This window comes from Jaculus jaculus, chromosome 9 (assembly GCF_020740685.1).
Source record: "Jaculus jaculus isolate mJacJac1 chromosome 9, mJacJac1.mat.Y.cur, whole genome shotgun sequence".
Classification (NCBI taxonomy): domain Eukaryota; kingdom Metazoa; phylum Chordata; class Mammalia; order Rodentia; family Dipodidae; genus Jaculus; species Jaculus jaculus.
Window position 1 is genome coordinate 27,159,498 of NC_059110.1, and position 27,162 is coordinate 27,186,659.

At 44.0% G+C, this 27,162-nt stretch overlaps 1 protein-coding gene across 1 annotated transcript in view; it reads right to left on the reverse strand.

Moving 5' to 3' along the window:
* Window positions 1–27,162, reverse strand: part of Arfgef3 (ARFGEF family member 3) — a 196,172-nt gene that overhangs the window by 10,253 nt on the left and 158,757 nt on the right. The window contains exons 21-31 of the mRNA XM_004651167.3: window positions 26,699–26,844; window positions 23,804–23,983; window positions 19,085–19,229; window positions 16,430–16,552; window positions 12,929–13,032; window positions 11,570–11,714; window positions 9,641–9,769; window positions 5,442–5,618; window positions 3,105–3,219; window positions 1,447–1,549; window positions 1,120–1,251 (exon numbers count right to left, since the gene is read on the reverse strand). Coding sequence (XP_004651224.2) covers window positions 1,120–1,251; window positions 1,447–1,549; window positions 3,105–3,219; window positions 5,442–5,618; window positions 9,641–9,769; window positions 11,570–11,714; window positions 12,929–13,032; window positions 16,430–16,552; window positions 19,085–19,229; window positions 23,804–23,983; window positions 26,699–26,844 — 1,499 coding nt within the window. The remainder of the gene's footprint in view (window positions 1–1,119; window positions 1,252–1,446; window positions 1,550–3,104; window positions 3,220–5,441; window positions 5,619–9,640; window positions 9,770–11,569; window positions 11,715–12,928; window positions 13,033–16,429; window positions 16,553–19,084; window positions 19,230–23,803; window positions 23,984–26,698; window positions 26,845–27,162) is intronic.

Below are 27,162 nucleotides of genomic sequence, written 5' to 3' on the forward strand. Positions count from 1 at the left end.
GTAAAGACTCTTTTGAAGAGAATTCCACTAATGCCATTTTTGGTTTTTCAAGGGAGGGTCTTGTTCTACCCCAGGCTGACCTGAAATTCACTATGTACCTCTCAGGCTAGTCTCAAACTCACAGTGATTCCCCTACCTCTGCCACTTTGTGCATCTGGCTTTATGTGGGTACTAGAGAATCTAACCTGGACTGTCAGGTTTTGCAAGCAAGCACCTTTAAGTGCTGAGTCATCTCCCGAACCCATGAGTACATTTTTAATGATTAGCTACACTCCACTCAAGTTTATTAAGGAAATCACTCTTTGAAAAGATTTTATTTTTATGAGACAGAAAGAGGCAGAGAGAGAGAGAGAGAGAGAAAGAGAAAGAGAATCAGCATGCCAGGGCCTTTAACCACTGCAAATGAACTCCAGACACATGTGCCACCATGTGCATCTGGCTTATGTGGGACCTGAAGAATCGAACCTGGCTCCTTAGGCTTCATAGGCATGCACTTTAATGGCTAAGCCATTTCTCCAGCCCAGGAAATAACTTTTTTAAAATTAAATTTTATTTCTTTTTATTTGAGAAAGAGAGAGAGAGAGACAGAGAGAGAGAGAGAATGAATGGGTACGCCAGGGCCTCTAGCCACTGCAAGCAGACTCCAGTTGCATGCGCCACCTTGTGTATCTGGCTTGCACGGGACCTAGAGAATCAAACCTTGGTACTTAAGGCTTCACAGGCAAGTGCATTAACTGCTAAGCCATCTCTCCAGCCCAAGGAAATCACTTTTAAATATTAAAGTCTGTGTTCTAAATAGGAAAGGTAAAAATAATGCAAACGTGTGCCCATCATTTGTGACCCACAGTGTAAGAGCAATCATTCCCCAAGCAAGCGCTTGTGTGTAGTCTCAGCAAATTATGGTTGAAATCAGGGCAGCAGGGATGGCTGAGAGGAGCAAGTGCTGTGACTGGGCTAAAGTCATTCCAGAGAAAAGTGAGGCTGGCAAGAAGTCAGGGCCTGGATTTGTACTCTTGGGGAAGGAAGGGAAAGGCAGTTTGGTAATGCAGGCTCTTAGCATGACTCCCAGCATACCTATCAATCTTCTGGAGACCCAGAGACCCAAAGGTCCACCCTTACCTGCTGGGCCATGGCCCGGATGCGCCAGTACTCAGCCTCGGCACTGGGGGAGGAGGACGGGGCTGCCACCCGCACCTGGCAGCCTTCCCCGCTGAAGCTCTCTGTACCGCTGTGGAAGCAGCCCAGCAGGTCCTAGGGAGAAACAGGATGTGTCTTGGTTCACAGTGCCAGGCATAATCTGGGACCTGGCTCCGGGAAAAAAGAGTGACCCAGCTCTTCCTCTCTCACCCGTAGTAAGATGTGTCTGTGAGGAGGTGGTCAGAGCCCAGACACCCACCTTGCCCAGGAAGAGGAGAACACTCGGGCTTCCTCCTCCTGGAAGCTTACCTTCACTGGCTTGAGGGTGGCAGAGAAGGCATCCTGCAGGGCGCAGCAGGCAAGCCGCCACATCTCCTCAGTGAACACAGGGCCGGCCGTCACCAGGACATACCTGCCAAAGACACCCTGGATCCAGACCTTTTGCGGTCTCAACTCTGAGCCCCTCCTGCGTCATGCAGCAATATCAAATATCATGCAGAAATATCAAATGGATTCCCTTTGCCAACAGAGCAACATTCAACCTTACATTTGTAGGCAAGGCTACTATTCTGTACTCGTTTTCATTCTTACCCTATTTCCCACCACTCTATGAATAATTATTATACAAAACACAACCAACGCTGCCTTGTCACTTGTTCTTATCTGTGTGCTCTGGTTTACTTGGAAAATCCTCACATGTCAAAAACTCACTCTGGGGCTGGAGAAATGGCTTAGCAGTCAAAGCACTTGCTTGCAAAGCCAGAGGATCCAGGTTTGATTCCCTAGTACCATGTAAAGCCAGATGCACAAGGTGGTGCATGTGTCTGGAGTTCCTTTGCAGCAGCTAGAGGCCACGGTGTGCCCATTCTTCCCTCCCCCCTCTGCCTCTTCCTCTCTATCACATAAATAAATTAAATCAAACTTTTAAAAAAGCTCACTCACTATAGCAAATATATCCTCCCACTTTATGGACTTTTTAACTTTATGGAATTTTATTTCATCATTTTACTTGAGGAATTACATTTCTGAACTTCAAAACATTTGCATCTCACATTCCTACTTAAAAAAGGAAAGCTCACTCTGGGGTTCCTGGCCAAGTGTCACTACAACCATGGGGCTCTTATAGACTGTCTTTTGCTCTCTGGGCATTTATAATTTTCTCTTCACTGTTCTTCTTCTGTGACCCCTTCTCTGTTATCTTATTTTTATTTTTTGAGACAGGATCTCTCTATAGAGCCCAGTCTGGCCTTGAGCTTGAAATCTCCTTCCCTCTGCCCCTTGAGCACTGGGATTATAAGCATGTGCCAGCATGCCTGGCTGTTATGTCACTGCTCTTTCCTCTGTCCTGTGCTGAAGGACCAACCACCTAGGGCTGAGATACCTACTAATGTTTTACAATAAGGATTCCTCATTCTCTTTACCCACGGGAATAGTGTTCTGGGCCCCAAGTGGGGATGGTAAGAGAGTGGTGCGGCATAGGAGCTAGATCCCGAGGAATCCCTTGAAGGAGACCGTAGAGCTCATGATCAGACAGAGGCAGGCCACCTGATGGCTCAGGGTCAGCAGAGGGTTGCCACATCTTCAGTTTCACACAACATGTTCCACCATCACTGCCCACTGCAGAAAATCTGCCACACTTCTTACACAGTGAGCATTTGCCAATTGAATGTAGAAATGAAGGGTCTTAGATATTTGGTTTTCTGAGGTAGGGTCTCATTCTAGCCCAGGCTGACCTGGAATTCACTATGTTGTCTCAGGGTAGCTTCAAACTCATGTCTCTCCTCCTACCTCTGCCTCCTAAGTGCTGGGAATAAAGGTGTGTACCACCATGTCTGGCTTGTATGGTCATCTTTATTTATAAAGAACCATCTAAAAAGTAGGTTGCTACTGCAAAAGATGATATAAATGCCTTGGATTTCAAAATGAAGCCCCCAACTTTGTGGACATCCAGGGAACCGTCTTCTTACCTGATGCAGGAACAGCCCACTCTGGAGATAGTTTCGGTGGGTTTGGCCACGCACGCCACCAGCAGCTCAAAGAGATCCTTCAGCATAGTGTTGATCATGCTCTCATACCTGATGTCTAAAGGAAGAAGTCAGTTCAAGACCTTACAACTCTAATGCAAAGGGTAGAATGCAATGACTACCGAAAGAGAGAAAAGTCTAAGTGACTGAAAGAAAGAAAATAGGTATCCGGGGAAAAAGAAAGAAAACAATGAGAAGAATGGCAATCTCACCCCTCCCCTCACCACCACCCCATCAAAATAATGCCTTGCTTGGATTTTTACCCAATTTTGGCTTGTTTCATTCATCCATTTATAGACAGAGCAAGATGAAATATGTGGTTCCCTTTGATGTGTTGTATATTTTCCAAAGTTAAGTATGTAACTAATCTACTTAAGCAGACTAGAATACATTATATATCCTGAACGTTAGTTGAGACTTTAAAAATTTTTTTAAGGCAATTAAAACATACTTTCCTTGCTGCTGATAACTGAATTAAATTGAATTAATAGAAACAAAACAATCTAGACAGCTTGGTGACTTCCTGAACCTTGTCAATCTGCCGTCCATCTGCACACCATCTGCACACTAAAGGGAAAAAAATAAAAAGGCTTCCAAAAATCACAATCTATTTGCCTAAGTTAAGGACTGCATCTGCGTGTCTTCCCTGAGGTCCCTGTTATGCCCCAGATGCACTTTTCAATGATGACCTCCAGAGTCTCCTGCTGGTCAGAGCAATAAGGCCATCAGCCTGGGCGCACGATCACCCCTTGGGACGTCTAGTCTTGATTGTCAACTGGATAGGATCTAGACTCTCTAGGAGACACCTGGACACGTCTGTGAGGGAGTTTTTAGGTGACGTTCACCGAAGTGGGAAGACCCGACCTAACTGTGAACAGCACCATCCTATGGGCTGGGATTCCAGACTGAGTGGACAAGGGCAGGGAGAGAAGTACAGACGCTCAGCTCGCTCTGCTTCTTGACTGCAAGGTGACCGCTACCTCATACTTCCGCCACTGCGCCCTCCCTGACCCCTTCAAACTGTAAGAAGAAATAAACATTTTCTCCCTTCAGTTGCTTCTTCACGGATATATTGTCAGTCACAAGAAAAGTAAATAATACATCTCTATATGTGGGACCGTTTACTTCTTTTTGTGTTCTTGTTTTGCTGGGCAAATTTTCTTCTTTTTTTCTTTTAGAATTATGATTTTTTTATGAAAGAGAAAGAGAATTGGCGTGCTAGGTCCTCTAGCCATGGCAGTCTGGTTTGGTGGAGTTGAACCTGGGTCCTTAGGCTTAGCAGGAAAGCAGCTTAACCGCTAAGCCATCACTCTAGCCCCCAGTTTTCTTTATTAAACAATATGTGCTGAATGTGGTGATTCACACATTTAATCCCAGCACTCGGGAGAAAGAGGTATGAGGACTGCTATAAGATCGAGGCCAGCCTGAGACTACAGAGTGAGTTGTAGGCCAGCCTCGGCTACAGTGAGACCCTGCTTTGAATCCCCCCCCTCCAAGAAAACTCAGTATAGATGTGGCTTCTCTTTGCTTGTTACTGTCCTTCAGGTTCAGCTCTCTCCTTACTACATCTTCTCTAGCAGGGTACCGTCTTTTTTTATACTTTCGGATGTCCTTCTCTTTGGTTTAGAACCTGCATAGCTAGTAACCATGGTTTTTCTCCCTCCCAAACCTTCAGATTTCTCCAGGGCAGATCATGAGCAATCTACATTTCAGAGGGGTCCAAGTGGATATATTTCTCCTTCCTCCTAGCCCTTTCCATCTGCTGCCGTCAACACAGTCTCCACCCGACACCGACACCTTCACATCTTTTTTTAAAGGTGCCAGAGATATTAAGAGCATTCTCTGCATTCCTATTCTATTAGGTAACTTCTTGCCCATGTTTGAAGTCCCTTCTAGAACTCGCCTTCTCCATTTGTCCTCCCTAGACAAAGAAGAACAAGATATCCTCTCCTCCGCAACACACACATTCCCCCTGCAAAGGTGTTTAATATTTTTTAAGTTTTTATGTACTTGAACGCGTCTCGCCTTTCCTTAGCCACAGCTACGCTAGATCTGCTAGGAAGTATTTTGTAATTGTTTTTTTAAGGCCACATGGGTATCAGTTTTCCCTTTAGTGCTATAGCACTAGATGGCTGCACTGACCATGTGATTCTATTTTAGTATAATTCCCAGGATAAAGGCATCTGCATCAAGAGTTCTTTTATCCTTAAGCTCCTGGAAGATGGTGAACCTTCCTTATGAAGCACTACCCAGGATGGCCGACTGTGGCGCTGCAGCTACCTGAGTGGAGGAAGCTTTGAACGTGCTCCGTCACTAGCTCGCAGGACAGACCAATGGCGTGCTTGAAGTTAGCTGAGGCCACATCCCAGTAGGAATGGTCTTTATGGCTACGGCGGAGCCAAAGGGACATCACCGGAAGGAGAAGGTGAACGACTGCATAGATTCCAAAGCCCGGTCCTGAAAAATAAACGGGATGGCTAGAACTGTTGATGCAAGAGGGACGTTCCTTGCCATGGCTGCCATCATGGGTCTATTTCGAAAGACGTCTCCATTTTCAGAGAAGATGTGGCAAGGATTTACCACTCCTCTTGGGGATACCGGTGGCCTTTTTCTTCTTCGCATGATTTTAGCTATGCAGGTAATGTGCAGATGCATTCATTAAAACTCAAATAGTGGGGCTGGAGAGCTGGCTTAGCTGTTAAGGCTCTTGCCTGCAAAGCCTGAGGAGCCAGGTTCGAGTCCCCAGTACCCACATAAGCCAGGTGCACAAGGTGGTACATGTGTCTGCAGTCTGTTTGCAGTGGCTGGAAGTCCTGGAACGCACATTCTCTCTCTCTCTGTCTACCTCTTCCTCTATCTCTACCTCTGTTAAATAAATAAATAAATTAATTAATTAAAAACCTCAAATAGTGACAAAGCAAAAATAATGCTTTATCATTTCCTAGTCGTCAGATATGAACACATAAACACATATGTGCATATAAAGACTTGTCTTTACATAAACACAGAAATGTAGTTTTGTTTATTAACCGACTGGGTCTCACTGTTGCCTAGGCTGACCCTGAACTCCTGACCTCAAATGTGCTGCCTGCCTCAGCCTCCTGAATAGCTGGGACTACAGGCGCTTGCCCACACACTGGCCGAGAGCTTTTCAAACTACTTTTAGATACACGACACAATGTCCACTCTGTTCTTCATATTTGTCAGCCTGGTTAGACAGCCCTTACTGTTCCTACCACATACCATTTGTTACACATGTATGCAATTTACTAGCCAAACCCAGTACTGGTGCATGCTTAAGATGCTTCTGAAAGGCCCAAAAATTCAGAAGCTCAGAAATACTATCACGCTCCAAGGGGAGCTTAAGCGGGCTTCCTGCATACCTCAAACTCCAGGCTTTACTCTCTGTTGGAAGCAAGTAAAGAATCCCTCTTCTCATTATATCAGAGCCCGCTCCTAATATAAAACTAGGTAAAAAAGGGCATGAGATAGCCCTCAAGGATGGGAAATGAGTAATGAAGTGAACCACTTATTTGGTTTCTGTAAATAGCCTGCACTATAAGCCTTAATAGCCCACACTGTTAGCCTTAGTAGCTCGCACCATAAGCTGTAGCAGCCTGCCTCAGACCACCAAGGTCACAGGAGGCTGATACCTTACTCTGCTACCCCCACCTAAGGAATTACACAAGTGCTGACCTCCAAGGTCATAGGAGACTGGAACCACACTCTGCTACTCCCACCCAAGGACCTGCGCAAATGCTGACCACCAAGGTCATAAACTAATTGGCTTAGAAACTATGGGGTGGCACCAACTGACTGGCTAACACCCTGCGGGGCTCCTAATATTAGAAAATGATTGGTCTAAGGCACAGGCTTTGTTAGAAACCCTATAAAAACTGTCCCGTTCCTGCATTCGGGGCTCTGCAGTCCTCTACCCCTGTGCGGTGTACGACTGTGGGCCCCAGCGCGCTTGGAATAAAATCCTCTTGCAGTTTGCATCAAGACCGCTTCTCGTGAGTGATTTGGGGTGTCACCTTATCCGGGCAGAGCGTGGGGGCCCCCTGCAGGGGTTTTTTCCTACACTTCTACCGTTTTACTCTGCAGACAAAGCTATAAGGAGTATCTCTGTGGCATAAACATCTTTTAAAATTTATTTTGATTTTTAATTTTAAAGCAAGGTAGTAGAAGGGGGCGCTGGCAAATGCCTGTACCCCGGGCACTTGGGAAGTTGAGATAAGAGAGTTAGTAGTTCAAAGCCAGATGGACTTTATAGTGAGACACTATCTCTAAAAAACAAGTAAATGAGAAATGAAAAAAGAAAGAAATGAATAAGTAAAGGCAAGGTACTCTTTTATAATGAACATGGAATTATACAAGAACCTACAGTTATAATGACATTTTAACATAATTCCTTGAGTGGTTTTTGAGTGTACATGTATATATGTATATATAAATGCAAAGAATTTTATATGGTTGTTCTTGTACCCCACAGTTTATAAAATGTTAAAAATGTCTTAAGACAATTATGTAATTAAATGTTATTCACAAATATTAATTTTAATGGCTATAGAATATATTATTCTCCATAATTTACTTAGTTATTTTGCATTTAGTGTTCATAATAGTTATGTTAGTATTCAATATATTTCAACAAATACATCTATTATTTTTTTAAAAATTATTTATTTATTTATTTGAGAGTGACAGACACAGAGAGAAAGACAGAGGGAGAGAGAGAGAATGGGCGCACCAGGGCTTCCAGCTTCTGCAAATGAACTTCAGATGCATGCGCCCCCTTGTGCATCTGGCTAACCTGGGACCTGGGGAACTGAGCCTCGAACTGGGGTCCTTAGGCTTCACAGGCAAGCGCTTAACCACTAAGCCATCTCTCCAGCCAAATACATCTATTTTTGTCTTCTTAATTCCCTTGGATGACAGAGTCCTAGGAGAATTCCCAGCATTAAACAGTATTCATACATCTATCTATCTATCTATCTATCTATCTATCTATCTATCTATCCATCCATCCATCCATCCATCCATCCATCCATCCATCCATCCATCCACACACACACACACACACACACACACACATATATATTTGGTGGCAATTAGTGTAAAAAATGAAAATAATATTTACTAATGAGTTAGATTTAGAAGTAGTAGCAGATAATTAATTCTATAAAACATCTGGCTTTTTTTTTTAAATATTTTTTGTTCATTATTTATTTATTTATTTGAGAGCTACAGACACAGAGAGAAAGACACATAGAGGGAAAGAGAGAGAATGGGCGCGCCAGGGCCTCCAGCCACTGCAAACGAACTCCAGACGCGTGCGCCCCCTTGTGCATCTGGCTAACGTGGGACCTGGGGAACCGAGCCTTGAACCAGGGTCCTTAGGCTTCACAGGCAAGCACTTAACCGCTAAGCCATCTCTCCAGCCCACATCTGGCTTTTTTAAAAATGGAAGGCTTTTAACTTTTTAACATGTGGGAATTGCTACACTGTGTTTTTTTCCCCCTTGGAAAAATTCCAGTATAAACTTCAAAAAGTATTTACTTATTTATTTGAGAGAGAGAGAGAGAGAGAACAAAAGAGGCAGATAGAGAAAGAATGGGCACACGAGGGGCTCCAGCCACTGCAAATGAACTCCAGACACATGTGCCACCTTGTGCATCTGGCTTACGTGGGTCCTGGGCTTCATAGGCAAGCGCCTTAACCACTTCCAGTATAAACTTTGATATGGGTTTTGAGACAGTATTAATAATTAAGTCTTCTTAACAATGAATTTATTAACCTTTTCTTCTCACTTTGGAATTAGCTAGTGGTATCATTTATGATTCTGATTCTGTCAGGAAAAACTACAATTTCTGTAAGTTTCTCTGACCTTGGTAAAATTCAAACAAAATCGTACGTATGCTAAGTTTAATTAATTCAGAGCAAGAAATACATTACCAAGGACTCTTCTTTTTCTATATAATCAGGGGACTAAATGTCTTGTAGTACTGAATGTCTTTTTTGAAATCTAATCACCATGACCTTTACAGACAAGATGCTACTGTCTTAATATTGCATGTTCTTGTGAGGATTTTGTACCCATGGTAGACCTGGTGAGTTCTCTTCACAGGCCTGGGGCTGTGCCGTAAGATCTAGCCACCAAAGATGGCTGTGATCAAGGCAAAACCAGCTCACTGGTGGAAACATTGATGGCATAGTCTGGTTGATGTGGGAGCTCCCGAGCCCACAAACTACACAACTTTTGTAAACAGACAAGGAGGACAAACAATTCAAGGGCCACACTTTAAACATCACTGCATCACAGCTAGTCACATGTATTTATGGTACATCATTTCTACATGAACCTTTGCATTAAGTCTAGGAAACAGTGAAAATAAGTAGACCTCCATAAAAAAAAACTTCCTAAATATAGTTGTGTGTATGACGACCCCACCCCCATAGAAACAGGCATAGACATTTACCAGGAGTTTTGGTGACATCTCTCAACAGCTCAAAGAGTAAATCCAGGGTTGGCGGCTGGTGCTGTCGTGGACAATTGGACACAGCTGCAGTTAGCTGCTCCAGGAGGATGATCCAAACTTCTATCAGACCTGAAGACCAAAAAGCAGACCTCTCTGAAACCCAGTTAAGCATCCGGAGGAATCCTTTCAAATCCAAGCAAACACTGCATGTGACTGCCATCCGATGCCAGCCATCACCCACAGTGTTATCCCTCAGTGTCTAAGTTCATGCAAATATTGTGATTTACATGACATGACAAAGAAAAAACCCATAAGCCTAAATTCTTCTTTATTCTCCTTTTAAAAAAGGTGATATGGTATGTAAGTTCTATATCGAAATGATTATGCTTTGAATGATTTTAATGCACATGAAAATGGCTTTATGTAACCCTGCATAATAAAATTTAATCAAGCAGGGGCCGTACAGATGGCTCAGTGGTTAAGGCATTTGCCTGCAAAGCCAAAGGACCCAGGTTCGATTCTCCAGGACCCACGTAAGCCAGATGCACAAGGGGGCACATGCATCTGGAGTTCATTTGCAGTGGCTGGAGGCCCTGGCTTGCCTATTCTCTCCCTCTCTTTCTCTCTCTCAAATAAACAAATTATACACACACACACACACACACACACACACACACACACATATAATTAATCAAGTAAAAGGATAGACAGACAATAGAACTAAAAGCATATTTCATTCCTGGGGAATGGAGCCTTGAACCAGAGTCCTCAGGCTTCACAGGCAAGCGCTTAACCACTAAGCCATCTCTCCAGTCCCATGTAGCCAATTTATAATAGTTTAAATTGTTCACAACATTTGGTATTTATTCCCTCCTATCCTTCTTCTCTACTAATCTGATTTAGTGAGGCTTTTGCCATTTGTGACTTCTCTCAAGGATTATACATCTTCTAGCAACTCCCGTAAATGAAAGACAAAAATTTAAACGAGTAAATAAGTTAAAAAATCCCTTGCTCCCAAAGTCCTTTAGCAAAGATTTGAAACATCTTCTGCTTGGAAAGTGGGCCTCATTTACATTGCTAGATGTGGAGCACTACAAGGTCCTCTGAGAAGTCAACAGCGGCATGCACAGGAGTTAACCAACCTGCAAGCGACACAGTCTGAGCCACAGGAGATCTCCCAGGGCCTACTCTGAAGTAGATGCTTTAAAGTTATTCTCTTCCCCCAGCCTTCAGCTTCATCAGTAACAAATAGATTCTCCCTTTAGCAATGCCTTGATTTCCCTAGTCTCTAACCGAATAGTCTTGCTGGAAGCAATTATATAAAGATCGTGTTTCCTAAAGCCCATTAAAGACAATTACCAGCCAATTTGAGTACCAATGCAATTTTGTCCCAATTTCCTAAATTCAAAGGAAATTAGAGTTCACGACATGTATAGCGGAACCTACACGTCTCTGCTGGCTGATGGGCCAGGAGGCAAGTGTTAGTTCTAGAAGTCCATGGCAACTTTGGACACACTTGTTCTGATACAATTAAACAAAAAATGCAAATGGACGATCTTTCTCATAGTCTACAGATAGATCAGTTTGCTGGGACCAAACACCCAACCAGAGACAGCTCATGAAAGGAAAGGGTTTTTTCCAGCTATTGCTTTGAGAGGAAGTTTCTTCATGGCTGGGAAAGCATGGCTGGAGCAGACGGGCCACTGGGCCTCATAGCTTGAGTGCAGCAGGAAGGAAGTAGTCTATATCTACTGGACTTGAGCTGGGCTATGTTACTCCAAAACCAATAATATCCTCCTCAAGCATGGCTCCACCTTCCAAAGGTACCTCAACCACCCCACCCCCGTCACCGTAGCCTTCCCAAATTGCCACCAGCTAGAGACCAAGAACATATCCAATAACCTGGGTGAGTCAAATCCACCAACATACCAGTATCGTCATCGAAATCCAACAGGACCGACTCAATTCCATCCTCACTACTTGCTGACTGCTCCTGAAGTCTCCGGGGCAAGCTAGCCAGCCGCCCGCTGAGGAATATTGGCTTCAAGGGCATTTTGTAGATTTTGGCCAGTAACTAAATGACAAGACATCCCAAACACTGCAGTTATATATTTGGAAAACTTTGGGTGTTATGAGTCCAGTAAAATTACATACCAGTATTAAAGAGGGCATGGTAAATGAGTGAGGTTCTCAACACATAAAAGTTGTATCGTTATTTGTGGTTTCCATTGAAAAGGATGTGAACAAGCAGCATTTATCCCAGAGAGCAGATGAAATTGCATTCAGTAGCCACAAAAAAGGAGTTGATAGTTTTCAGTATAGTAAGTACATGTGGCTTTTATAGGGTTCTTTTCTGCATGTGGGCACGTACATATATGTACAGGTGCACGCATGTGCAGAACAAAGGGCAACCTCAGGTGTTATGCTCAGAAACATGGGTTACTTTGTTTTTTAGATTGGGTCTCTTGGTGGCACCAATTAGGATGATTGGTCAGTGAGCCTCAGGCATCCTCCTGTCTCCACCTCCTCCAGAATTACAGATGCAGAGTAACATACCCAGTATTTTATTTTAATTTTTTTTATTGTTTTGAGGCAAGTCCAACAGACTGGGCTTTTTAAAATGCAAGAAAGGAGAGAGAGAGAGAGAGAGAGAGAGAGAGAGAGAGAGAGAGAGAGAGAGAGAGAGAGAGGAAGGGAGAATTGGCATGCCAGGGCCTCCAGCCACTACAATCAAATGCCAGATGCAAGTGCTACCTTGTGTGCATACGTGACCTGCACGCTTGCATCACTTTGTGCATCTGGCTTACGTGGTGCCTGGAGAGCCGAACATGGGTCCTTAGGCTTCACAGACAAGCTCCTTACCCGCTAAGCCATCTTTCCAGCCCATACCCAGTATTTTCATATGGATTCTGGGAATTGAATCCACATTGTCATGCTTGCAAAGCAAGCACATTACTAGCTGCGTTATAAATCTATAAATAGCCCAAGTTTTACAGGTTTTTATAAACCTACCAAGGGAACGGTGAACATATCAAGAATCATGCTTATCAGAATGCCTGAGAAAAGTCTGTAACCAAATGGCTCCCAGACTCTGGCTTGCCCTCCCCCTGACTGAAAATCTAAGGTAGCAGAAAGACAAAAGCAACCAGAGAAGTGGAGGGTCTGGGGCAAGGTAGAAGAGATGAAGACACTTCTCTTAGAACTCTGTAAAAGATATTTGCCTGCACATCGCCAAACCCCTCTGAGGCAGGTGTGGGGACTGGAGCCCAAAGTGAGTCCACTCAGTACCTGAGAACAACGCCTGAGGTAATCCAGGGCCGGGAGGCACAGGTCTGTGGATGTGGTCCCTGGTCCAGGGAGACAGTCACCAATCTCTTTACAGTCCACCTCCCCTAAGGCAGCACAGGGGACAGTGACAAACAAAATTACCCTTATGGCAGACAGCTGCTCACTCACAACATCACTTCATCAGATATGGACATAAAGGGAAAAAGAGGAACAGGAAATTGCACTATCCTGACAACAATCAGTCAACTTTCCCCCTAAAATGAACAATTTCCTCCTTCTACTTCATTTCATTTCTGTTTTTTTTTTTTTTCTTCTTTTCTTCTCTGTTTGGTTGTTTTTCGAGGTAGGGTCTCACTCTATCTAGCCCAGGCTGACCTGTAATTCATGGTGTGGTCTCAGGGTGGCCTCAAACTCATGGCAATCTTTCTACCTCTGCCTCCTGAGTGCTGGGATTAAAGGTATGTGCCACCATGCCTGGCTTCATCTCAGTTTTTTTGGTGGGTGGAAAGAGTCCTTTTATATGGGGACAAAGTGTAATTCACTTCTCTGGGCTCTGTAGTTGGATGGTGTGGCTTCTAGACCTTTGGTGACAGGATAATCCCAGATACAAGCCTTGAACTGGGCTGGAATGAGATGCTCAGTGTCTGTGTGCAATGATGATGAAATGAAGATTCTGGGAAGAGTCTAAACACAGGGTTTGCGACACAGTCTACTTAGTTGAATTCAAGTCAATTTATTCATATACATATGTAGTGATTTAACATAGCTGTAGAAGGGCATCTAGATTTTTCTGTCGATGAAATAATTCAGAATTATACTTTTCATTCTCATGTCACAAATATATTTCTATACTGCTAATAAAAAATCATTCCACAGTGTTATAATTGTTGCTAGTTATCTGCAATTATAGCAATAAGTATCCTTCCATGTGAGTAAACAGACATAATTACTAGGCATTAGTTAAAACTCAGAGATTATGAGCCATGTTTCTTATAAAACAAGAAGGCATAGGAGGAAAAGAAGAAGAAAAAGATGGAGTAGGAGAGGATGAAAGAGGAGCAAGAGAAGAAAAAGAAGTAATAATAAAAGCAAGCTCATATTATGTTTTTCCAGGATTGGCAAACCTTCTGTAAAAAGCCAGGTAATTAATATCCAAGACTTTGTAGGTCATCATATGCCTGGATTGTAACTTTCAACTCTGTTCCTATAGCACAAAGGCAAACATACACAACTGTGCATGGCTGTGTTTCAATAAAATTTTATTTATAAAAACTACCAGCAGCTGAGATTTGGATTGTAAGTGTGCCAGCCTCTGATTTACATCAATATACCTTGCAATTAAAAAAAATAGAGACCAGGGCTGGAGTGATGGCTTAGTGTTTAAGGGGTTTGTTTCCTTGCAGAGCCAAAGGACCGAGGTTCAATTCCCCAGGATCCACTTTAGCCAGATGCACAAGGGGGCGCACATGTCTGGAGTTTATTTTCAGTGGCTGGAGGCCCTGGCATGCCCATTCTCTCTCTCTCTCTCTCTGTGTCAAATAAATAAATACATAAAAATAAAATATTACCTGGGCATGGTGGCACACGCCTTTGATTCCAGCACTTGGGGGACAGGGGTAGGAGGATCACCATGAGTTCGAGGCCACTCTGAGACTACATAGTAAATTCAAGGTCAGCCTGAGCTAGAGTGAAACTCCACCTCAGGAAAAAAAAAAAAAAAAAAAAAAAAAAAAAAAAATATATATATATATATATATATATATATATATATAGAGAGAGAGAGAGAGAGAGAGAGAGAGAGAGAGAGGAGACAATGTCAAATTCATGTTGAAATGAGTAAGCAAAAAGTTTTTTATTTCCTATCATCTTGATCATAGCAGGTATTTCAGATTTTTATGTTAAAGCTATGTGAATGTGTTTCTGGAACTTGGTGCTTCACAGTCAATATGGTTTTATTGGGGGCTCTGCCTCTCTCATAGACCCCAAGTCCAACACCAATAGTTCCACCATATAAATCATGGAAGAAAATAGAATCTGTCTTCTTAAAATATCTTGCACATGCACATTAATAATTTGGAATCTCTCTTTTCAGTTTCCAACTGTTCTCTAAGACGAAAATTCTTATTTTTACCTCTGTGTCAATAGTTCACATTCAATATGGATGTGCCTGGAAAAGGGAAATTTATGACCACTTCCTCGTGCTATGATCTGAATATTTGCGCCCACATGGTATGAAAACGCTGGATGAAAAAATTTCAGAAGTAATTCACAAGTCTTACAGTATGTGCCATTCTCAGTAAAGTGATGAAATCTCATACTATCCTGCTGCATCCCATCTGGGCTGTGAGTCATCTCATCGTCCAGTGCTTCCAGACTGTATACGCTACCCGCCGATTGTCACCTAACAGCCATTTGCATTATCAGATCAACTAGCTGGGCATCAGTATTTTGTCACGATGACTATTAGTCATTGTTAATCTTATATTATGCCTACTTCATAGGTTAAACTGTATCCTTTGGTATGCATACACATGGAGAAACACAGCCTGCTCAGGGCTCTGTACTGTCCACAGTTTTAGGCGTCCCTTGCTGGCCTTAGAATGTATGCCCTATAGGTAAGAGAGGACAGCTGGATGTCATAACAGAATGAGGGTGATGCTCTTCTAACGAACATGATTTACACATCAGATTGACAGCAAGTAAATCTTGAAACTTACTCCAAAAAAATAAGTGTGACATGTGTCAAACAACTTCTTTTTATTTTTTTATTTATTAGAGAGAGAGAGAGAGAGAGAATTTATATTTTCCTTACTTTCCAGGTTCAAATGTAAAAGGACTTGATGGTAAGACTCAAAAGTTCAAGTTTTGTTCTAAACTTTTGGTTTCACTCACTGCCTCTTCCTTCCAATTTCACCCAGATAATTCTATGCCGTATAAGTCTAGCTCCCACACGTCATGTTGGATGGCAAGACTTCATGCTTCTAAATGTTCCTCAATTAAGCATAACAGCAGTGAGGTGGGTCTGGAAGTACACTCATACTTAAAGAAGGGGTATGTCTACCAATCCAAAACATGTTTTGTGATTGCTAAGGTCTAGGGAGGGATTCTTAATTTTTCCTTAGCTGCTAGGGTATCAAACACAGTTTGCTAGCTGTTTGGTAATGAGGACAGCAGTTTTCTCTAAGGGCCACCACTGAACATAATACTGAAGATTCCAAGACTGAAAAGGAAGTTGGTGTAAAACAACATGTAGATTGGAACTGCATTGTATCACAAGATAGTCCATAGACTATGAAAATATATCAACTCCAAACAAACCCAGCCTGCTTTCACAGTGCGCTTTCTGTCCTTGACTATACAACTCAAACCCATGTGCTCATATCCAGAGATGTTTGCTTGGAACCAGCACTCAGGACGCCCTGTCTCCAGGGGCATCCGTATGAAGCCACCTTGGGAAGGGTCTCTCCTGGTTAAGAGGCATGAAAGGAAGAGCCCACTTACCCAGTCCTTTGACAAACTTCATAAGGCACATGATATAGCTGGTGGCCGCATTAGCAAAGACCTGGATGTTTTCAGTATTGAGAAAAGCTTCGAACACATCAAACACCGGAGCCTGGCTCTTTCCTGAGGAAGGAAGATCACAGCATCTTAAGAAAGGGAGGTTTGATTATTCCCTTCAAGTTTCTTAGGTTTCTAGTACCTTCCAAGGCTCCTTGGAAAGAGGTCGACTGGGCAAATTCCTGGGAATTTGAATGGACAACTGGGGTGGGGTGGCTGTCCTGCTGTGCCTCACCTCCACAGGGGCTGCAGGAAGGCTCCAGAGAAAGTGAGGTGGAAAAATGCAGGATTGGAGCCATGTGTGAGTCCATAGCCTTTGGAACAGTACCGCAGAGGAAATTGCAGAATGTCTCCAGACAAGGGGAGGACTATTCAGAGATGCTTCTGATGAGATCTGCTCCTTTATTCATTTCTGGGCAGAAAAGTCACAAAGAAAGCCCGAGACTGCTGGCCTCAGAAACACTTGCTTGTAAGGTTGGTGTGGTGATTTGATTCAGGTGTCCCCCAGAAACTTATGTCTGAGTGCTAGCTCTCAAACTGGTGGCAATTTTGAATTGGATCCTCCTGGAGGCAGTGTATTTTGGGGGTGGGCTTATGGGTGTTATAGCCAGCTTCCTCATGCCAATGTTTGGCACACTCTCCTGTTGCTATTGTCCACCTTATGTTGGCCAGGAGGTGATGCCCACCCTCTGCTTATGCCATTGTTTTTCCCAGCCATCATGGAGCTTCCCCTCGAGTCTGTAAGTCAAAATAAAACCCTTTCCTCCCATAAGCTGCTCTTGGGTGGGTGTTTTCTGTCAACAATGTGAAGCTGACTGCAACAGTTGGCAATTAGGTAACCCTTGGTTGTCATCAGGGAACTGAGTTGTGTGACTATCACACCGTTCGCAAGGTGGTTCACTGTGCCTCGACTGTGTAACATGTCTTATGGTGGCCACCTGATTCCCTTCATCTGGAATTCTGGTGTGTGCCAGGCAGTGGTGGTCTATGTAACCTCTTCCCAGTTGGGTCTCCAACTGGCTTCCCCGAGGAAATGTTGCTGCATTTCATTGCTGAGGGAAGATTACTTTGTGTGACACTTCATGGGGCTATAAGAAAGCCTGTGCATGGCTTCCTCCAGAGTCCATGTCTTGTCTTCCTCATGATTTGCCTGTGTCCTTAATACACTGGCACAGTGAAGCCATGTAACCAACCCAGCCTGACTATCATGCTGAATCCAGGAACCCTTCTGCTGGGCTTCTGAGTGGAGTGGTGGCCTTGCAGACACCTGACACAGTACCCTGAGCCCTGCCTGGACACGCTGATACATCTCCAGCTGGATCCAACCTCTCTAATGCTGACTCCCCTGTATTACACAGAGGTGGTTTTGGATGAAATTCCTGCTCAGGCTCATGTGTTTTGAACAGTTGATCCCTCAGCTGATGACAATTTTGGAATGTGGCAGAGGCTTGCTGAAGATGCATTGCTGGGGGTGAGCTTTGAGGTCCTATTAGCCCAGCCTCACTGAGTAGTGTTATAGCTCACTCTGAGACTAGTTTCTTCCAGCTGATGGGACAAGATATGACACCCTGCTGTTTTGCCTGTGCCATGTTTCCCTTGCCATGGTGAAAATTCCTTTCAAAAATATGGGCTGGAGAGATGGCTTAGTGGTTAAGGCATTTGCCTGTGAAGCCATAGGACCCAGGTTCAATTCCCCAGGACCCACAAGGGGCATATGCATCTGGAGTTCGTTTGCAGTGGCTAGAGGCCCTGGTGTGCCCATTCTCTCTGTCTGTCTCTCTCTGCTTGCAAATAAATAAACAAAATTAAAAAAATATTAAGTTGAAATAAACCATTATCTTCCATAAGCAGTTTCTGGTCAGGTGCTTTATCCCAGCAACGAGAAGGTAACTGCAACATACACTATTACCCTTCTTAAAATTTTTCAAAAATTTTAGAAAGAGAGAGAGAGAGAGAGAGAATTGGCACGCCAGGGCCTCAGCCACTATGATCAAACGCCAGATGCTTGCGCCACCTAGTGGGCATATGAGACCTTGCACTTGCCTTACCTTTGTGCATCTGGCTTACAAGGGATTTAGAGTGTCAAAGGTGGGTCCTTAGGCTTAGCAGCAAGCACTTTAACTGCTAAGCCATCTCTCCAGCCCTTCTCTCTCTCTCTTTTTTTTCCCTACCACCTGGGCATAAGTTGGGTATCCCTTATTCTAAATTGTGGGAACCACATATGTTTCAGATTTTTAAGTTTATTAGAGGTTTGGGACATTTTCGTAGGCTTTACTAATTCACCATCTCTAATGAATATCTGTATGCTATGAAACACTCCTGTTACATTTTCTCTTTGGCTTTAGGAAGGAAGGACCTCTACACAGCAATATGGCACGAGCCAGTAGAAGCCTCTGTTGGCAAGAGCAGGGCCTGGCAAGCTCAGGGCTCTGTGCCAGCTGACAGGCATCAGACCCCAGGTCCAAGAGACACATTATTTCCTGCTGGCAAAACATGGGTGGCTAACTGGCTTCCCTCTCATTCAATTTTCTTTTGATAACACGAGACTTGGCATAGAGAACGAGGCCTATAGAGCAAGAATCACCTGCCCATTCTTACCCATGGAGTAGTCCCCAACCAGGTACTCCTTCACCTCCGATTTGTTCCCGCTGTGAACAGTTTCCAGGGCACTGAACAGGGGTCTCCATCCTGACTGGATCTGCGTGGAGCACACCTCAACCAGCTCGCCAATGGAGGTGACTACCTGCAAAGGCAAAGGAAGTGGTGCTTAACAGAAGCAGCCTTTCCAGCAAGGGTGGTCCATGTCTCTGCCCTCTTATTTCTCAGTTAACTTTAGTGAAAGAGAAAAAGCAGGATCTAGGGACTGGGGAAATGGCTTAGTGGGTAAAGGGCTTGCTGTGCAAGCACAAGGACCTGAGTTCTGATCCCCAGATCCCATGTAAAGTGTCAGGCATAGTAGTGCATGCATTTAACCCCAGTACTGGATAGGCCGAGACAGGCCGATCCCTAAATTTCACTGGCTAGCTAGTCTAGCTGAATGGGTGAGCCCTAAGTTCAGCTAGAGATCTTGTCTCAAAAAATACGCTGGACAGTAACTGAGGTCAGCCGATATCAACATCTGACCTCCACATGCATGTATACATGATGTGCACAAGCACCCTCCAAACACATGCAGCCCACATGCATACAAACACACACCTGCACACACTCACACCCGAAAAATGAATAGCATCCAGAAAAACTCGCTTATTTCACTAGCAGCTAATGTTGCTCAGCAAATTTTCAATGTTTGTTAGAATGTAGTAGTTTGCTTCTTCTTAAAGCTGTGTGTGTGTTTTCTCATTTTGTGTGTGGTGTGTGGTGTATGCATGTGTATGTGGCCTGGGTACACCCCATGTGTCTGCGTGCAGTGGGGTGTGCTGGCATGTACTGTGTAGAACGGGACTTTGGGTGTCCAGTGCCATTGTTCCTCTGCCCATGCATGTTTGAGCAGGAGTCTCTTACTAATCTGAGAGCTTGCTGGTTTCTTCTCTTTTTCATATGCTCCAGTGATTCCTAACTTTCTGATCCCCACAAGACTGGGGATCTAGCTGCTTACTGTGAATTCTGGAGATTCAAGTCAGGTGGCCTCAGGTCACCTCAGGCTTGAACAGGAAGTGCACTTACCACTGACACGTCGCCCAAGCCCTCATTGTCTTTTTATTGAGAGATGGAAGTGTGCTTTATGTATTATAGATTTGTGTCCTTCCCAAAATATATGATTTGCCAGCATTTTTTAAGACCCAGAGCTTGTCTTTTTATTTTTATTATTTAGTTCTATGTTACAGTAAATAGTCAATTTGAAAAATTATTCTTAGCTTGGCGTTGACGGCACACGAAGGCCCTTAATCCCAGCACTTGGGAGGCAGAGGTAAGAGGTAGGAGGATCACTGTGAGTTCAAGGCCACCCTGAGACCACATAGTGAATTCTAGGTCAGCCTGGGCTAAACTAGGACTCTACCTTGAAAAAAAAAATTATTTGGGAGAGAGAGGCAGAGAAAGAGAGAGAATGAATATTCCAGGGCCTCTAGCCACTGTAAATGAACTCCAGACACATTCACCACCATGTACATCTGGCTAATGTAGTGATGGGGGATTGAACCTGTGTCCTTAGAATTCATAGCCAGATGCCTTAACCACTAAGTCATTTCTCCACCCCTAAAAATGATTTGTAAAGTTTTAGGATTATTATTTGCATGTGTATGTGTGTGCACACTGGGGATCGTCCTCAGTTACTCTCCACTTTATTTCTTTGAGACAGGGTCACTGAACCTAGAGCTCACTGATTAGGTTAGATCATGTCCAACATAATTTTTTTTTTCTTCTGTAGTAATGGGCTTTCTTTCTCTTGCTGCTTTCAAGGTTTTGTCATTGCTTTTTAGCAGTTGCAGGATAGTGGTCTGTTGTGGGTATCTTTGTGTTGATCTGAGATGCAGTTCCGTTTTGTCTCTAAATAATTTACCCTCTCCATCGGGACTGTCATTACACGTGTACTGGAATGCCTGTTGTCCCACAGCCCTCCCAGGCTTTATTGTTTCTCATATTTCTTTCTTTCTGAATCAATGGTTCTTTAAAAAATATTTTTACTTATTTATCTGAGAGAGGGAGAGAGAGAGAGAAGCAGAGAGAGTGAGACAGAGAGAGAATGGGCATGCCAGGGCCTCCAGCCACTGCAAACAAACTCCAGACACGTGTGCCAGCATGTGCGTATGGCTTACATGGGTCCTAGGGAATTGAACCTAGCTCCTTAGGCTTTGTAGGCAAGTGTCTTAACAGCTAAGCCATCTCCCCAGACTCGAATCAGTGATTTTTATCTTAATGTTTTTAAAACATTTGTTTTATTATTTAATTGAGAGAGAGGAGAGAAAGAGAGAGAGAGAGAGGGAGAGGGAGAGGGAGAGGGAGAGGGAGAGAGAGAGAGTGTGTGTGTGTGTGTGTGTGTATGCACACACTCATGCATATGCATGCCAGGGCCTTTTGCCTCTGAAAATGAACTCGAGACACATGCATTGCTTTGTGCATCTGGCTTTATGTGGGTAATGGGGAATCAAACCTGGGCCATCAGGCTTTGTAAGCAAGTACCTTTAACTGCTGAGCCATCTCTCCAGCTCTTATTGCAATATTTTTTAAAAAATTAAATTAAATTAAATCTTATTTGAGAGAAAGGGGGGGGGGGAGAAAGAGAGAGGGAGGGAGGGAGGGAGGGAGGGAGAGAGAGAGAGAGAGAGAGAGAGAGAGAGAGAGAGAGAGAGGGAGATAAAGGGAGTACCAGGGCCTTTAGCCACTGTAAATTTACTCCAGATGCATTCACCACCTTGTGCATCTGGCTTACATGGGTCCTGGAGAATAGAGCCTGGGTCCTTTGGCTTTGCAGGCAAATGCCTTAACTGCTAAGCCATTCCTCCAGCCCTCTTAATGTGATATTTTTGAATTCACTGATTTTTTTGTTTCCACGTGAAAAATCTTTCTGGCAGCTCATCTGACTCACTATTATCGGACAGCATGGTTGTCGGGCACCAATACACCTCACTCCTGTCTTTGTTTTCTTCTTAACTTACATTTCGGGTTGTTGCTCTGCATAGCAGACACCGATACTTTTGTTCTTCCTAGATCTGATGTATCTACTATTCTGCAAGTGCTAATTGCTGCTTTATTGCTAAGAATGGGCATGTCAGCACCTCCAGCTGCTGCAAACAAATTCCAGATGTATGCGCCACTTTGTGCATCTGGCTTTACATTGGTACTGGGGAATCAAACCCAGGTCTGCAGGCTCTGAAACAAGCATTTTAGCCACTGAACAATCTCTCCAGCCCAGTGAATTCACATGATTTGGAACTTTATTTGTGGGAACCTATTGCAGCTTAGATTCAAATGAGCCCCTCCACAGGAATTCTGTTGCATCTATGTGGGACCCACTTCCAGCTTCTCAAACTCCCTTGCAGACCCCACAGAAGGGCAGTCTGCAATGTTCAATCTTGGAGAACTGTTTATTTATGTATTAAAAAATCTCCAATGTCTGAAACAGAAAGACAGTATCCTCAGGGAGGGTGACATTTGAGTTCATTCCTAATTCAACCCTGTCTTGAGTAAACCTCAGCTTTGTAAGGTTTGCAGTGACTTGCCCCTGCAGATATGATATGTAGACCTCTGCCTTCAGCTGATGGCACATCCCATCAAGGCAAAGCCAGCCATGGGATTGTGCTTCCCTCGCTGGCATTTCAGTGCTTTTGACTTCCTTGCCAGCATGCCACTTCATTTAAAAACAAACACTTTTTTAATATTGTGTATATATATGTATATATATATATATATTTTTTTTTTGTTTGTTTGTTTGTTTTTGTTTTTTCGAGGTAGGGTCTCACTCTGGCCCAGGCTGACGTGGAATTCACTATGGAGTCTCAGGGTGGCCTCGAACTCATGGCGATCCTCCTACCTCTGCCTCCCGAGTGCTAGGATTAAAGGCATGCACCACCACACCCAGCTAATATTGTACTTTTATTTATTTATTTGAAAGACAGAGAGAGGGAAGGGAGGGGAGAGAAAGAGGGAATGAATGGGAGCTCCAGGGCTTCTAGCTGCTACAAATGAACTTCAGACACAGGCAGTACCTTGTGCATATGGCTAACATGGGTTCTGGGGAACTGAACCTGGGTCCTTTGCCTGTGCAGGCAAGCACCTTAAGCACTAAACCATCTCTCCAGCATGGAAATTTTTTAAAAAATGAGCTGAAGATATTTTATACTGGTTAAGACATTTTCCTGCAAAACCAAAGGACCCCGGTTCAATTCCCCAGTACCCATGTCAGTCATATGTAAAAGGGAGCCCATACGTATGGAGTTCATTTGCAGTGGTTAGATGCCCTGAAATGCCCCCCCTCTCTCTAACAGCATCTCTCTCAAATACATAAGATATTATAAAATTTTTTAAAAACACCTTTTTTCAATATCTGAGTGGATTTCAGAGTTGGCCTCTTGGGTTCTGCCCACTATTGTGTTAGATGTGAGGTCTCCATTGGTTTCTTCTCCCTTTCTCTCCCTGTTGGAGGATGGTCATGGTCTATTGTGTGGTTTAGATGTAAGAAGATGGTCATCATCTATAGTGTGTTTTAAGTGTAAGAGGATGGTCATGGTCTATTGTGTGTGTGGCTTAGGTGATCCTTAGCCAAAGTGCTCAACTCCTCCGTCACCAATTTGGGAAGAGACGTAGACAAAGGAAAGAGAGCAGTGTCCACCATTACCTTTTTGCTGGTGGCAAAGTTGGCCATGGTGTCACACTGACCTGGTCTTGGACGTCTTCATCGCACAGCTCTAGCTGCATGATTCGCTCAAAAGGCCGGAAGAGGGCTTCGTTAAAGTGAAAGTGGGGTGGCTCCTTCCAGTCAGTGAGGACCTCGGTCAGGATGTCATGGATGAAGGACACGGCCTTCTGAGACACGTGCCGCTCCTTGTGGCAGGCAGCCTGTACAGAGAGAGACCCACACCAGCAGGATGTCAGACAGGGAGAAGGGGGACTCTAAAGGCTTCCTCAGGCCACCTCATCACGTGGAGGTGGAAAAAGCAATTCTTTATTTGATTTTATTATTTTTCTTAGGGCTTCCAGCCACTGCATACAAACTCCAGGCACATACACCACCCTGTGCATCTGGCTTACATGGGTACCAGGGAATTGAACCTGGGTCCTTAGGCTTCACAGGCAAACACCTCAACCACTAGGCAATCTTTCCAGCCCAAGCAATTCTTGTAACATCAAAAATCCTAAGGAATTTTTAGTGTACAGATGAGATGTGTGCTAGACTGAGTGATAACAACTGACCTACTCACCAGAAATGACTCCAATTTCACCTTAATGTTTTTGTGAAAATACGAGTTTCTGTTATTTTCTCTTTCTGCAGCATGATAATTTTCTTAATGGTTGTGGCCCATGATTGATTACTAGATAGGCATCAGAACCTAGCCTGGAAACTGCCCAGCACTCATCCTTAGCCACTACCCAAGCCCAAGAACACTGAGTGAGTCCTCTGTCCCCGAGGCAAGCAGCTCAGCACTTATCAGGACAGCCCAGGATCAATGGCCTCTTCCCACACTGACCCTGAGCTTGAATAGGAGACTCGCCCTGGCTGGTGGCACAGTAGGAAGCATTGCATAAAGAAATCCATGGGGGGAAACACATCCCCGATACTGAAAACTTAAAACAGGGGTAGTCATGAGCCCTAGGGGTGTAACATCTGCTGATGTCTGGATAAGTGTATATACTGTGCTTATCAAACTGCCCAGTAAGCACTTCTCTTAATATCTATTCCCTTATATTAACGCTACTCTCACTTTGGGTAGAGAATCTTCTCTTTTCAGACAGCAGTGACCTTGGGATGACTCAGAAGGTATCATAGTGCTGGAAAGAAGTGACTGGAGTACTGAGTAACATCTTGATCACACCTTCCAAGGCTCAGGATCTAATGCGGAAGAGGTTGCGGAAAGAATGTAAGAGCCAAAGGAAGGGTAGGACTCCTTACAACATGCTCCTCCAGACATAAAATGGCCTGGATATCCATGACCTCATAGTGCCTGACACAAGACCATCATAAGAGGAAGAAAAGATCATGACATCAAAATAAAAGAGAGACTGTTGAGATGGGGAGGGGATATGATGGAGAATGGAATTTCAAAGGGGAAAGTGGGGGGGGGGAGAGTATTACCATGGGATATTTTTTATAATCATGGAAAACATTAATAAAAATTGAGAAAAAAAATAAATTCAGGTTCCCACAATGCATGACCACAGCCCCATGGGGAATACCAGCAACCCCACTGAGGACGGTGCCCTGTGGCATGGGGGGCAGGGAGGAGGGAAAAGATGGTACTACCGCATGATGTATCCATACAAAGTATGTTCTTAATTTAAAAAAAAATTAAAAAATGAAAAAAATAAAAAATTCAAGTTGTAATATGGAGTTTGCCCTCTTGCTATCTTGGAGGACCCTAAGAAAGCCACATGAATGAGCAGGGAGGGGTCTGCCGCTTATGGCCAACATGTATGTGAGACCTTGGAGGGAGAGAATTATTTGCTCATTTTCACCATTAAAGCCACCAAGGACCAGTTGGTGATAGTCTTTTCATTACCTGACCTCCGGTGCCTAAGAAAGGCCAGCTATTATCAGTCAAGGCCAGACCAGAATTATCACAGAATCTTCCACACATTTCTGACCCTCAGGACCACGAGTGGAATAGGTGGTTGCTGTTTGAAACACCCCATAGGCTTTTGGGTGGCTTATTATAGTGTCATATGTTACAGATAATCTTGACCTATGAGTAAATTGATATTTTCTCTCTTCCTTACTAGAGTGTCACCCAATTTCTAATATATCTTTACCAGGTTAAGTGCAAAAGGGCTTCTAAGAACAGTTACCACTGTCAAACAGAGCAACAGTTTTCTCTGTCCATTTAGAAATGGCTGGTCAGGGCTGGAGAGATGGCTTAGTGGTTAAGCGCTTGCCTGTGAAGCCTAAGACCCCGGTTCGAGGCTCGATTCCCCAGGACCCATGTTAGCCAGATGCACAAGGGGGCGCATGCATCTGGAGTTCATTTGCAGTGGCTGGAAGCCCTGGTGAGCCCATTCTCTCTCTCTTTCTCTCTCTCTTTGTCTCTTTCTCTTTCTGTCACTCTCAAATAAATAAATAAAAATAAACAAACAAACAAAAAAAAAGAAATGGCCTGTCATCATGCACTGGAATGCATAGATGTCAACCTACCACAAAACTGATTCTGCAAAGTGCTTTTCTTTGGACACTGGAATACTGTGTTAGTATTTATTATATTGGGAAAACCAGTGCACAGGATTCCCTTTCCGAAATGACACTGTCCCGAGTCACTGAGTTATTAGAAGAGACACAGTGGTAAGAACCAGAGACACAGTGTCCCAAAGGGAAGAAGGTATTAAGAAGATATTTGGGAATCTCTAATTTATCTTTTAGCTCCAGACTCCGGTGGAAGGCAGGACCTAAAGAACAAAGAACAGGAAACATCTACTTGGGAAGAAGGAGGGTCATCCTGAGGCCAGGAGGACATTGGCCTTTGGAGTGTCTTATGCTCAGAGAACGCTGCGCTTTGTCCTCCCAGGCTGTCTCTGAAACAGGGCTTCCTGGAGCCTGTAGCTACCTCTCCCCGCTTCCAGCCTCACCTCCACCAGGTGCGGGGCGACGAGGCTCCAGCAGCGCATCACGTGGAGCAGGGGCCGGGCTTTGCTCCGCACAATCCTTAGCATGGCATCCCCCAGGCGGAACAGGTGCAGGGCACTTTTGCGATCCTGCGTGGACTTAACTTCTCCTACAGGAAGGTAAGATCATACAAGCCAAAAAAAAAAACAAAAACCCAATAACAACAACAACAAAAAACAACAACCCCAAACTCAGAAATAGTCCGACCTATTCCAGCACAAAGAGAAGTTGAAAAATCAAGGACTGCTCTTGGACTTAGCAGGCTCATCAGGGGAGCTATCCATTTACAACCAGCTTTGTGGGTCACTTAGCAGGGCCAGCACCTCTCAGATTCACCACTGTGTCCCCAGTTTATAGAATTTGATGGGTGTGAGCCACCGTAAAGAAGGAATGAAGCGGTGGTTCCATAGAAAGGGTGAGGGGGCTC